Here is a 14,388-nt window from a genome sequence, read left to right as displayed (position 1 = left end):
TTATCAGAGTGTCTAGCACCCATAGTCTTTTTATGAATAATCCAGGTGCCAATATAGGCCTAACTTGTCAATGACCACTATCAAAATCTAACCTCTTTAAATAACAGAATTGCATTTTATGCCAAAAACATGATGATTAAAATGTTCTCATTAATTAATGCTTTGTAATTAAAATAAGCTGATAAGAAAGTTGAATGATGAAAGTCTAAGGGGAAGGTTTATTTTAAATATTAACTCATTGGGTTTTTTCAATAGGCATCAGCAAGATGGGGAGCCAGGACATTCTCAGTGTGTACCACACCCAGTACAGCATTGTCTTCTCTACAATCATCAACGAATTGGTTGTCTTCTCTACAATCATCAATGAATAGAGAGTTCCTGTTTATGTTACATATAAATGATTGGATCTCAGAATAGAAATAAATCACCTAGTCTCTGGGCCTCTAGTTATTTTAACTTGTGAAAGCATGAGAAATCAGTCAACATCTCCTGCTTCAACACCCCCAAGAGACAATACTGAATGATGACAATAACAGGTACATTTGAGTATTTGCCTCAACACACATCATATACATGAGGTCATGTAGCTGCAATTTTTATTATTCCCATTTTAAAAACCATTTAAAACAACTATTTCTTATTAAAATAGTGGAGAACAAGGTTGATTATTGTCAAGCTCTATTAAAATGGATCTTATTAGTTTTGCTTTCTTAAGGAAATTTGCTATGAATAATTTTATGACAATGTTCTTTGAAAATGGAAGGAATCACCCACACAGACAAGTAATTTTGGTTTTTGCAAGCTTCAGTAGTTAAGGATGTTTTTTCAGAAGATCTATAAATAGAAGTATTCATTGTTTCCTGGCTGCAAAACACTGACTTTCAAAAGAAGATCCATTGCCACTTCTTGCCTGAGAAACTGTACCATGAAGTTTCATCTACTTTTCTTTATTCTACTCCTTTGGGTCACAATATTAACAGGTAATCCAGAAACATTTGTCAGGAGTACTTTTACTAATGGAGTTGGAGAGGCATTTTTATTTGTTTGTTAAAAATAGTAAAAGAAAAACTGTAAGAATGAGAATACTATTATACTGGACTGACTATTCTCCTCTTGATTTGCCCCTATAACAGTAAACAGTTACTATGAGGAAACCTGTTATGGCAAGAATAAAATATAGTTCAGTCAATACAATTTTACTGATACTGGTTTCTTAATGCTTATAGATATTATTATGCATATGAACATCATAACACATAATGGGATTAGCTCCTACTGTGTTCATACTCCAATATATTAAAATCTAAAATAATTACAAATTGTAGAACAAAAATTAAGTATAGTCATCCCCCTTACTTTGTTTTGCAAAATTATTGTTGGGCATCATCAATAGCAAGGTATAAATAATTCAGTGTTAAAATATTTACTACAGTTTAACTGTACTCTTCAGTAATAGACTATTAGTGAAGTCCTTTGTAGCATTCTTTTTCTCAAAATTACAAGACAATTATGACCCTCGTTGGTACTTTGTTTGTTTGTTTGTTTGTTTTGACAGTTGGTTGCATTACCTGTTTTTTTCTTCCCTGTACAATTTTTCCAGCCTGATGCAGAGTTATGCACAACCACATAATTCCTAATGTCATTCATATGACAATTTTATGACTAGAGCAATAATTATTTCTTGCCATGATCATGTAGTACATTTAGGTGAATTTTTAACCCATGAACTATCCCTATCATCATATAAAAGTAAAATGCTGATTATCCTATGAAGTGCTATGCATGTATTAACTTCATAAATACAAAATAAGAATACTCTTTTTTGATCATTTATTTATATTATTTAATCAGTCAGTTTATTCATTCATTGTAAACTGTTTTCCCACCATGAACTCTAGGCTTTATTTGGGCTCCAAAATGTAATTGATAGTTTTTCTATATTTTCTGCAATAATTTAATATAGAAATGTATTTTAAATCTTTATCTTCTTTGCAGAACACCCCTTCAGATGTCATCACTAATAACTAGTTGATTATATATCTGTTCAAAAAAGAGAAAAATTAGTAATCAATACAGGCTTGGAAATTATAAGTCATTTAGATAAGAGTGGCATAAATTATATTGTTTATCAATTTCTTTATGTATTATTTCCTTTACTTCCAAAAGAAAGGTATGCTTTTTAAAAATTATACACGAACTAAACTCATTTAGAAATTCATTATTACAGACAAAAGCAGTTACTATCACTATGTCTGGATACTATGTCATTTTCAAACTCAGGAGAGGTAAAATTTAATTTTAAGTAGTAATTAATAGGTTTTATTTTTTATAGTTCACCAATATATGGAAATAGAACTAAAATAAATAAATATATACATCACAAGAGCTGCGTAGATGACTGAGTGTTTAAGAGTGCTTATACTTGTAACAGAAATCTAGTGTATAGGTCCACAGGACCCACAACCTACAACCTCAACTCTCGGGGGTCTAATTCTCTATCTGGCCTTTATATGAAACTTTGTGTGTATTGTGCATATATACTATCACAAGGACAAATACAAACATAAAAATAAGTAAATATTTAAATATATAGAATGTTGTGTGTGTCACTCTTAAAATTATGGAGACTATTTTTTAATTTTCTAATTTTAATATAATAATACATACAACTTATTTTGATTCACTTCTCATTTTTCCCAGTAACTAATTCAAGGTCAGTCCACTATATCTACTAAAGTTCTGATTGCCTTTCTTTTTGTATAACCCAATGCCTATTTTATTACCACTAACTAATGTCCTTAAAATTTCCATAGAAGAAATTTCTTTTTGTATAACAGCTTTCTTTTACATGTCCTAGACACTAGAAATGAAATAATTTTTGTTGCTTCATTTTTCATCATTTTCTGTTAAACTGGAATTTGTTTTATTATCAAGAGGCATTTTTAAAAATTCTATATTTTCGATGAATATGGAACAACATATTTTTGCATTAAACAGAACATATTTACACTTTTCTAATCCTACAAAAACATTTATGGTAACCTAAATAAATGAATGAATGAATAAACAAATGAATGCAAAGGGAAGTTGTAGCTAATAGAATTATTTTTTAATCATTTTGCTCGTTTATACTGTATATTGCTATAGGTTCATATAAAATTTAAACAAATTCTCTATCATATTAAGTTATTGTATTGTAGTATACTTTCAGTTTCATAATTCTATACAAGAACATGACAGTGTTAACCATAGCAAAATTTCAATACTGGTAGAAACTCTTCATCACAAACTTCAAACTCTTCAATTGCTTTTTTTTCTGATTCAAAAGGAAACAAAAAGCAGTGTTAGTAAACTCCCTTTTTCCAAAGAAGTAAAGTAAGCAGGTATTTCAGCTTTTATGAAGCCTATAAACTTATCTCTCACTGAAATACAAACATTTATATACAATGTGGAAATAAGCGTGGGTCAATGGAATCATACGACATAAGAAAGTGGTGGTAGGGTGAATTTGGCCGCTAGGCCAATTTTTGCTGATATTATCAAAATTAACAAGCAAAAATGTGAAGAATGCCATTTTAAGCAACTTTTTTCACAGTGGTGCAGTAATTTAGAAGCCATGGTAGAGCCAAACTGTCAAAACCCTGTTTCCCCTCCTTCCCTCCTTTCCTCCCTCCCTCCCTCTTTTTCTTCCACTACCCTTTCCTCTTTGACCAATACTCTTGCCACATATGTACATGATTTAACTGATACATTTGAGGGGAAAATTATAAAATGTCCAGGAAAGTTGTGAGCACTTGAATTATTTGTTTATCAATGCATAATTCTAAATTTTTTAAATATAAAGTAAAATTGCCGGTGAACATTTTAGTAATGATTAATGAAGGCCCAGGATTCGGGTTCTTTTTAAATGAGAGCAGAAAAGGGAATTCCTAATTCTAGGAACAGTGGCAGAGAGAAGGCCAATGTAAAGTCTGTTTTTCCACCGTCTTCAGGAACAGTCCTTGAGCCATTACCACCCACTAATTTTCAAAGAACTATTGAGTCCCAATACAATATTTGTTATATTCACTTAAACTTTCCTCCCATTTGAGAATAATCATCCTATAATCTTTTGTCGCTAGAATGATCTCTTTATGGCTATGTCATACGTCGATGCCTAATTGTAGTCATTCTTTCCTTCTTACAGCCAAAGAGAGTTATCCTGAGTATGGTAGCTTGGATTTGAGGAAAGAATGCAGAAAGCGTAAAGGTCACTGTAAACTTCAGTGCTCTGAAAATGAAATTAGGATTACTTTCTGCATAAGACCTGGAACTCACTGCTGCATCTAGAATTAAAGATGGAGGACGAAAAGAGACACATTACTCAAGAAGAAGAACAAGTCTAATTAAGTCTTCCCAGCAGGATTTTCAAGAATTGTGTGTCTCCATAAAGCAAAAATAATTAAATATGATTTAATCCTGAACCTTTCAGAAGTGGTCCTAGCTCATGCATTAATTAATATATTGAAAAATAAGCTGAGACAATATTGTGAAGGTTCCTCAAACAGTACTCAGGGTTTTGTGTGTGGCAATAGATGACGTATTAATAAGATGGAAACACCTAAGGCAAAGAAAGGGAATGTCCCTTGAGAAAGAGCCTTCCAGTAGAAATAGACTGTTAGTTTATAACCTCTATAAAAATGTATAAACTAATAAAATTTAAGATTAGCTATTGAGAACACAGATCATTTTCAAGACAGACAAAGGGATTAAGAGAGAATAACCAAGGCAATGAGAACAAAATACCAGGGAAAAATTGTCATTAATGTCTATTCAAATTTATTACTTAATGGAGGAAAATAGGGATCGAAGGATGGGGGGCAATTCAGAATGGAGAATATCAATATAGTTTTTTGTATCAAAATATAAACTAAGCTCTGTAATTTAGATTTGCTCTTTACTCCTAAGAGTTGATATTATATGAGGAGATATACATAAGCCAGCAACACATATCTTTGCACATTGTGTGAATGCTGTTTAAACTTTATTTAGCCTCAGATTACTTTCCAGCTGCTGAGCACAACAGTGTGTTTTTCCTGTAAATAAACACAATAAATTCATGTGATATTCACCCAAACTTTCTATTTTTATTGGATATTCTCTGTATTTTCATTTCAAATAAAATCACATCCCCCTCCCTCCACTCCCATCCCCCATTACCTTCCACTTGTTTCCATGAATGCTCACTCTCTCCCAATCACCTGTTCCATGTCAGTGCCTTGGTTTTCACCTACACTGGAAAAACACAAATTAACTGGACCAAAAGCCTCTTCTTCCATTGATGCCAGACAATGTTATCCTCTGCTGCATATGTAACTGGAGCCATGGGTCTCTCCGTGTGTTTTCAATGGTTGGTATTTTAGTCCATAGTTGTTCTGGAGAGTTAAGTTGGTGACTAATGTTCTTCTTACCATGAGGTTGGAGAGCCTCTCAGCTTCTTCAATTCTTTCTCTAGCACCTTCATTGGGGTCCCCTTATTAAAGTCCGATGGTTAGCTGCAAGCATCCTCAGCTATTTCTCAATGACTCTGGCAGGTCTCTGAGGAGGCATCCATAACTGGTTTCTGCCAGTAAGCACCTTTTGGCATTAGCAATAGTTAGTGGATTTGGTGGCTGCATATGGGGTGGATCCCCAGGTGAGCCAGTCTCTGATTGATCTTTTTCTTCAGTCCCTGCTCCTCTACCTGACCCTTTATTTCCTCCAATGAGTGTTTTGTTCTCCAATCTTATAAGGACTAGGGCATCCACATTCTGGCTTTCTTTCTTTTTGAGCTTCATAAGGTCTGTAAATTGTTTCTTGAGCATTCAGAGCACTTGGGGGCTAGTATATGCTTATCAGTGAGGGCATACTATATGTGTTCTTTTGTGACTCAGGATGATAGTTTCTACTTAAATCCATATGCATAGGGATTTCATAAAGTCACTATTTCTAATAGATTAATAGTACTCTATTATGTAAATGTACCACAATTTCTGTATCCATTTCTCAGTTGAAGGATATCTGAACTCTTTCTAGCTTCTGGCTATTATAAATAAGGCTTCTATAAACATGCTGGAGCATGTGTCTTTGTAATATGTTGGAGCAGATTTTGGATACATGTACAGTAGTATAATAACTGGGTCTTCAGTTAGTAATATGTCCAAATTTATGTAAAGCCTCCAGACTGATTTCCAGAGTGGCTGTACAAGCTTGTAATCCCACTAACAATGGAGGACTGTTCCTCATTCCCCACATTCTTGGCCACATCTGCTGTCTCCTGAATTTTTTAATATTAGCCATTCTGGCTGGTATGAGGTGGAATCTCAGGATTGTTCATTAGTTACTTCTCGGCCATTCAATATTTCTCAGTAGAGAATTATATTTTTTTGCTCTTTTCTCCACTTTTATTAGGATTATTTGATAATCTGGAGTATAAATCCTTGAGTTCCTTGTATATATTGGATATTAGCACTCTATCGGATGCAGAATTAGTAATGATGCTTTCCCAATCTGTTGGCTGCCTCTTTGTCTCCTTGAAAATGCCCTTAGCCTCTCTAAAACTTTACAGTTTCATAAGGTGCCATTTGTGGATTCTTTATCTTAGAGCATAAATCATTGGTATTCTGTTCAGGAAAATTTTTACTCTGCCTATGTGTTCTAAGCTCATCCCAACTTCCTCTTCTAATAGCATCAGTGTACCTGGTTTTTGTGGAGGTTTTTGATCCACATGCACTTGAACTTTGTACAAGTAGATGAGAATATATTAATTTTCATTCTACTGGATGTTGACTGCCAGTAGCACCAACACAGTTTGTTGAAGAGGCTGTCCTTTTTCCATTGAATGTTTTTAGCTCCTTTGTCAAAGATCAAGTGACCATAGGTGTGGTGTGTGGGTTCATTTTTAGGTCTTCAATTCTGTTCAATTGATCTACCTGCCTATCTCTGTAACAAAACTATATGGTTTTGAAGACCGTTGATCTGTAATATATTTTGAAGTCCAGGATAGTAATTACCCCAGAAGTTCTTTTATTGTTGAAAATAGTTTTCACTATCATGAGATTTTTGTTATTCCAAATGAATTTTCTACTTGCAGTTTCTAACTCTATAAAAAATTGAGTTGAAATTTTGATGAAGATTGCATTGAATCTGTAGATTGCTTTTGGCAAGTTGGCCATTTTTACAATAGCGACCCTTCCAGTCCATTAACAAGGGAAATTTTTCCATCTCTTGATGTCTTCTTCAATGTTCTTATTTAAAATTTGAAGTTCTTGTAATACAGATATTTCACTTCCTTGGTTAGGGTTACCCCAATGTATGTTATACTCTTTGTAAATAATGTCTGTTCTCTAATTTCTTTCTCAGCCTGTTTATCTTTTAATTAGAGAAAGGCAGTTGATTTGTTTGAGTTAATTTTATATAAAGCCACATTGATGAAGTTGTTTATCAGCTGTAAAAGTTGTCTGGTGGAATTTATGGTGTCATTTAAGTATACTATTGTATCATCTGCAAATAGTGATATTTTTACTTCTTCCTTCTCAATTTGTATCCCTTTGACCTCTTTTTGCTGACTGAATTCTGTGGCTATTCTTTCCAGTACTATATTGAATAGTTAGGAATAGAGTGGGCAGCCTTGTTAGTCCCTGATTTTAGTGAAATTGCTCCAAGATTCTCACCATTTAATTTGAAGTTGCCCACTGATTTGCTGTATATTGATTTTATTATGTTTAAGTATGAATCTTAAATTTCTGCTCTTTCCAAGACTTTTGACATGAAGGGGTGTTGAATTTTCTCAAATGCTTTCTCAGCACCTAAAGAGATATTCATGTGGTTTTTTTTTTAAGTTTGTTTATACGGTAGATTACATTGATGAATTTCTGTATATTGAACCATCCTTACATCCCTGAAATGAAACCTACTTTATCATGTTGAATGATTGTTTTGATGTATTATTGAATTAGGTTTGCAAAATTTTATTGAGTATTTTTTGCATCAATGTTCATGAGGGAAATTGGTCTAAAGTCCTCTTTCTCTGTAGGGTCTTTGTGTGGTTTAAGAATGAGCATATTTGTGGCTTCGAACAATGAGTGGGGTAGTATTCTCTCTGTTTCTATTATAGGGAATAGTTTGAAGAGTATTGGTATTATGTCTTCTATGTAGTTCTGATACAATTCTGCATGAAACCCATCTGGTCCTAGGCATTTTATGGTTGTGAGGCTTTTGATGACTGCTTCTATTTCTTTAGGAGGTTATGGGATTATTAAGATGGTTTATCTGATCCTGGTATAACTTTGGTTCATAGTATCTATCTAGAAAATTGTTCATTTCTTCTAGATTTTCCAGTTTCATTGAATATAGGCTTTTGTAGTAAGATCTAATGATTTCTTGAGTTTCCTCATTTTCTATGTTATGTCTCCTTTTTTTCTTATTTTGTTAATTTGGATACTTTCTCTGTACCCTCTCAATTGTCTGTCTGGGTGTTTAATCAAAAAACCAGCTCTTGGTTTTGCTGATTTCTAGTATAGTTCTTTTTGTTTTCATTCAGTTGTTTTCAGCTCTGAGTTTGATTATTTCCTGCTGTCTACTCCTTTTGGTGTATCTGTTTTATTTTATTTTATCTTTTGTTCTAGAGCTTTCAGTTGTTCTGTCAATCTGTTAGTGTATGTTCTTTCCAGTTTCTACTTTGAAGTGCTCAATGCTATGAGTTTTCCTCTTAGCACTGCTTTCATTGTATCCAATAAATTTAGGTATGTTGTGCCTTCAGTTTTGTTAAATTCTATAATGTCTTTAATTTTTTTATTTCTTCATTTATAAAGCTATCATTGATTAGAGCATTGTTTAGCTGCCATGTTTATATGAGCTTTTTGTTTTTCTTGTTATTGAAGACCAGCCTTATTCCATAGTGATAAGATTCATGGAATTATTTCATCGTAATATATCGGTTGAGGTGTGTTTTGTATCTGACTACATGGTCAGTTTTGGAAGAGGGTTCAGGATTGAGAGTTTGTCTTTATAAATTTTTCCTGTGAAATGTTAAAAGTGTCCTTCCTTATCTTTTTGGATAACTTTGGTTGAAAATCTATTTTATTCAATTTTATGATGGCTACTCCAGCTTGTTTCTTGGGACCATTTGCTTGTAAAGTTTTTTTCCAACCATTTATTCTGAGGTAGTGCCTGTCTGTATTGCTGAGATGAGTTTCATTTAAGCAGCAAAATGTATCCTGTTTAAGAATCCAATCTAATGGTCTATGTCATTTTATTGGGAAATTGAGTCCATTAATGTTAAAACATATTAAGAAATAGTGATTATTGTTTTCTGTTAATTTTGTTGTTAGTGGTAGTATTATGTTTTTGTGGTTTTGTTTTTGGGGGTTGCTGCAAGAAGATTATTTTCTAGCCTTTTCTGGTTCATAGTTTCCATTCCTCTGTTGGATTTTTCAATGTATTATCCTTTGAAGGGCTGTATCTGTGAAAAGATATTGTGTAAATTTTGTTTTGTCCTGGAATATCTTGGTTTCTCCCTCTGTGGTAGTTAAGAGTTTTGCTGGATATAGTAAACTGGAATGGCATTTGGGTTCTCCTATGGTCTGTATGGCATTATTCCAGCATCTTCAGGGTTTCAGAGTTCCAGATATTGATGTTGGCAGCTAGGTTCACATGGTGCAAAAGCCTTAGGATGTCTCTTAAGAATGTTCAGTTGGGTGAATGAGGGGATAAAATGAGAACAACAGCTAGGAATGGAGATGGCAAGGAATTTCAAATTATAAACTAGATTGAATGCTGTGATAAAATCTTTGCAAGAACCAAAAATTTCTTAGCCTTGATCTCTATTGTTGCTCATTGTTGGCATATTGAAACAAGAAACTTTTAATGTTCAAAATTTTCCTTGAAAACTCAGTCACTGAATGTAATTTTACTTGATAAGTCTTAATGTTCTAAATTCTCTTATTTTTAGAATAATCTGTGTAAATTCTATTCTCTACCAAACTTCTTGACAACTAACCTAGACTTAGCATTTATTTTATAATTCTTACACAGAGTAGCAAACTTCATTTGCCAAGATTTATTTTATGGTCTCATCTCAAATAAGGCTCACCACTCCTTAGTTACTGATAAAAATATATGAGTTAAAAGAAATAATCTTCTTTAGGAAACTAAAAGTGAAAAAATAAAGTTAAAAGATTAATTTAACATGCCACAAACCTATAAATCTTGTATACTGAGAAAAATGAATAATTGATTTTGAGAACTATAAACTCAAATATATGTGGGTAAATTCATCTCATATGATTGCATACAATGACTTGAAATAGAATAATATTATATATCACATTTTACAGTTCAGAAGATAAACATAAAACATATTTTGTTTTAGTGACACAGGAAATAATTAGAGAGCTACTGAAGAATTACGCATAGTTTTTATCAAATATAAAATGATGTTTCTGTGCCTATTACATTGACATTTGGTCACTTTTAACAAAATTTGTAAGCATGATAAAATAAATCCAACAATGAGGGATATAGAATATATAAGGTCTCCTAAGACATCATAATTAGAAGTTTGTGTTCATACTATAGTCCAGACAATGCTTTTTAAAGCTGTCTCTGCACTTCAATTGACAAGCTTAACCTCTGATGAAGAATGCTTCACTTAAGGTCAAATTTACTGTGAATCCAAAAGTGAAGAAGGAACAACCACACTGAAGTGCTCTATGTTGAATTCTTAGTAAGTTTTAAACTACAAAAAAAATGGCTTACATACTTTATTACATACCTTGTCAAATTCACAATAATGTTGATTCAATAAGAGCTGAACTCTCATAGATCGATCATTTGTCAAATATTTTACAGTAAATTGACTGCCTAGAGGAATAGTCCACTACTATTTTATTTTGAAAGAGCATGGAGTTTCTTCTGTATTGGTGCCAACATATATCCTGTATAAGCACAGGGCTTCTCAAACTTACCTCTGCAGATTTTCAGTTCTGTCTCTTTTCCCAGAGCACCAGACTAAATGAAAAGTCATTAAAAGAAAGGTGATGTGCTAGAGAGTGAAAATAGGAAATATTCGCATACATACACACATGCATACAGACAGACAGACAGACAGACAGACAGACACACACACACACACACACACACACACACACACACATATATATATATATATATATGTGTGTATATATATGTATATATATATATATATATATATATATATATATACATAGAGAGATGATAGATAATAGATACATGGATAGATGATAGACACACCCATATATATAAATGTGTGTGTGTGTGTGTGTGTGTGTGTGTGTGTGTATTATACAGAGAGATGATAGATGATAGATAGGTAGATAAAGTAATATAAGATAGGGGTTGGGGATTTAGCTCAGTGGTAGAGAACTTGCCTAGCAAGGGCAAGGCCCTGGGTGTGATCTTGAGATCTGAAAGGAAAAAACAAAATAGCAAAAAGGCAAAAAGACAAAAAACAAAAACAAAAAACAAAACAAAACAAAAAAAAAACCAAGTAACTGGTAATATAAGATAATATTTCTCTAGATACAATGAAGAAGTCAATCACTAAAGAAATTATGAAACTAAGATTATTTCTAATGTACTGAGTTTTTAACTCTTGATTACCTGCAAGTTTTTCCTATGAAGGTTAAGTCATAGATCTGACAATTAATGGTTACCGTATTCTTTGACCATATTTATAGTCAAGACTACCAGAAACCTCTTGAAATATATCTTCCTTATAGAGGTTTGAATGGTAATTTGAGGCTTTCTTTTTCATCAAAATTAGTTATCACTGGTCCTCTTTCTCTAGGAATTCTACTCAATTCCTGTTTTGATTTTAGTGTGATATGTATCTATTGATTCCAGTCACATCAAAAGGATAGTCTTATACTCGTGGATCATGTTTGGCTAGTAATTTACAATTTTTACATGCATATTAATTGATGAGTATTTATAAGAATATTAAGAGTATTTATAAGAATATTTATAATAATATTAATATAATATTAATATAATAATGTCATTCCCATCAAAATTATATGAATGATAAGATGTCAATCGTGCTGTTATATAATAGACACCTAAGATTTAAAAACAAGAGAGAAGGCACAAGAAATGACTCGTTGATGAAAGTGCTTGATGTTCAAGTGTAAGGACCAGTGTTTTCATCCTCTGCACCAAATAAAAACAAGGGTATGTGCTGGCCCACCTACAGTCCCAGATATTGGGATATAACAGCAGTGGGTCTTTACCATAATAAAGTATATTAAATAGCCAATAGGTAGGTATGGTTTTGGTACTGTGTGGCTCTGTCCCAATAATGGAGGTAGAAAAGCAACTGGATTTGGCATTGGGTGTCTGCACGCATGCACACACACCTGTGTATGTTTACCCATGAAGCCATGCACACAGATGCACAGAAAATTTTTAAAGATCCAACTACATAGCACATCTTTTGTTTCCAAATCATGTGAGTTTATAGAATTTGGATGTTGCCTTTTCAATAACAATAAAACAAAAATATCAGTGATATTATATGACTAATGATTAAGATAAGCCATTTTTATGAATTGATGGCATCTAAATAATTGAGAAAAAAGTGAGAAATTTAATTTGCTAAAGTACCAGAAAAGGTTTTAAAAGAGAGTAAAAAAAGGTCATTAAGCATAGTCTTTGTTCCCTTAAAACACATTAACTATAATTGTGTAAAATTTAATATTCATAGAAATATAGCCATGGCCAGAATCCTAACATGGTTACGTTTATTCTTCAAATTGTAGTAAAATTGTTTTACACTTTTTCTTTATGGCTATTATCTGACATATATTTCGGGTGAATATTATTAAAACATTTGTATAGATAGAATAATGGACTCAAAATAGTAAGTACATCGATAAAGCCTGGAAAATAAAAAATCTGACCTTAAAGTATGTTTTATTCTAAAGGAAAACTTGACTTATTACTTTGTCAACAATAACATCCAAACATAACTTAAATTTTATAACTTTATCAGAGATTTCTATAATAAGTATTAATATAGCTTAACATGCAAAGTAATGATTACAGAATCTCAGAATACCTCTTTTCTCTTTAGATGGTTCATTAAAGCCACATTGTATGAAACTTCATCTGTTAATAAATGCACAGCTACACTTGCATTTATTTGTACATAGGCAAAATTGCAGTTTCCCAAGTAACTGACTGCCAGCAAGTCTGGCATAATCACTATCTTGCTATTACTTCATCACATAGGTGCAGTGTTAAAAAGCCATAAATGTAAAAGAAAGTGAGAAGGAATACATGAAGGATTTTGGAGAGAGGAAAACATACAAGGATATGATGTAATTATATTATAACCTTAATAACTCAAAAGTAATTAAATACAAGGAAATTTCTGGAATGAACAGCAAAGCCCTTTAGCCAAGATATGAAGGACAATGGCTGTCCCTTAAAATGGTAAAATGCAATCTTTGCAGAAAAGTATAAATATCATTTAGTTGGTTTAGTAAGTGGAGAATAAGAAAGGTATATTTAAGGTGTTACTGATCTTCAAGGTCAGCACTGGTGTGCAGCAAGTAAGATGCTTGTAGATTCTTCCCTTCTCCAAATGACTGATGAATTGTGACTAAGCTAAAAGACTTTCCCCTCTTCTTTGACCCCATTATTTCCTTATCAGAATTTATATCAGATAATTAATATATAGATAAGGTCATATATGTGTGTGCATGTTTTGATATAGCTATCAAAGTATTTTTTTCTTACATCGTTATTAGCATCTGTTAATTATACATAGTAATGGTTCCATTGGGACATTTCCATGCATGTATAAAATGTATCTTGACCATATACATCCCTGACTTCCACTTTTGTTCCCCGCCTACTGGTCTTACTCTTTCCAGAGAGTTTTCTTTACCTTTCATGTATTTTTTTCCTTGATTGCAGCCAGAAGTCATATTGACATCAAGAATAGAATAGAAAGATGTGAAAAAGTGCAAGGAACGTGTAAGGCCTTCTGTGACTTTGATGAGTTTGATTATGGATACTGTATCAGATGGAGGAACCAGTGTTGCATTTAACTGCCACACACAAGTACTACTCACTGTCAAGTCCAGAAAAGAAGTGCATTAAAGCCAAATTCAAATGTTCATCCATGCATACGCCATCAAGTTTGAGAACTGAGAAGTAAACTGTTGTATAGCCACACTGGAGTACATATTTCCCTGCATTTTTTGAAGACTAGCTACTTTGTTATTTAGTATTGTCTTTTGCAATAAAAGTGATATGAATATTTTTATCAACCCTTTGTGTGAATGTGTTTATTTTTATTGTTTTTAACTAACTGCTTAGAAGACA

At 32.6% G+C, this 14,388-nt stretch overlaps 1 protein-coding gene across 1 annotated transcript; it reads left to right on the top strand.

Annotated features, from left to right (window-relative positions):
- Positions 1–925: 925 nt before the first annotated feature.
- On the top strand, positions 926–14,111 carry DEFB110 (defensin beta 110; the record flags this gene model as incomplete). The annotated part of the gene is made up of 2 exons (XM_080916966.1): positions 926–980; positions 13,978–14,111. 2 exons carry the CDS (start codon positions 926–928, stop codon positions 14,109–14,111), a joined length of 189 nt encoding a protein of 62 aa, XP_080773092.1.
- Positions 14,112–14,388: the final 277 nt, after the last annotated feature.

This window comes from Micromys minutus (genome assembly GCF_963924665.1).
Source record: "Micromys minutus genome assembly, chromosome: 5".
Classification (NCBI taxonomy): Eukaryota; Metazoa; Chordata; class Mammalia; order Rodentia; family Muridae; genus Micromys; species Micromys minutus.
The sequence above is the reverse complement of the archived record's forward strand: the minus strand, read 5'-3'. Positions and strand labels throughout refer to the sequence as shown.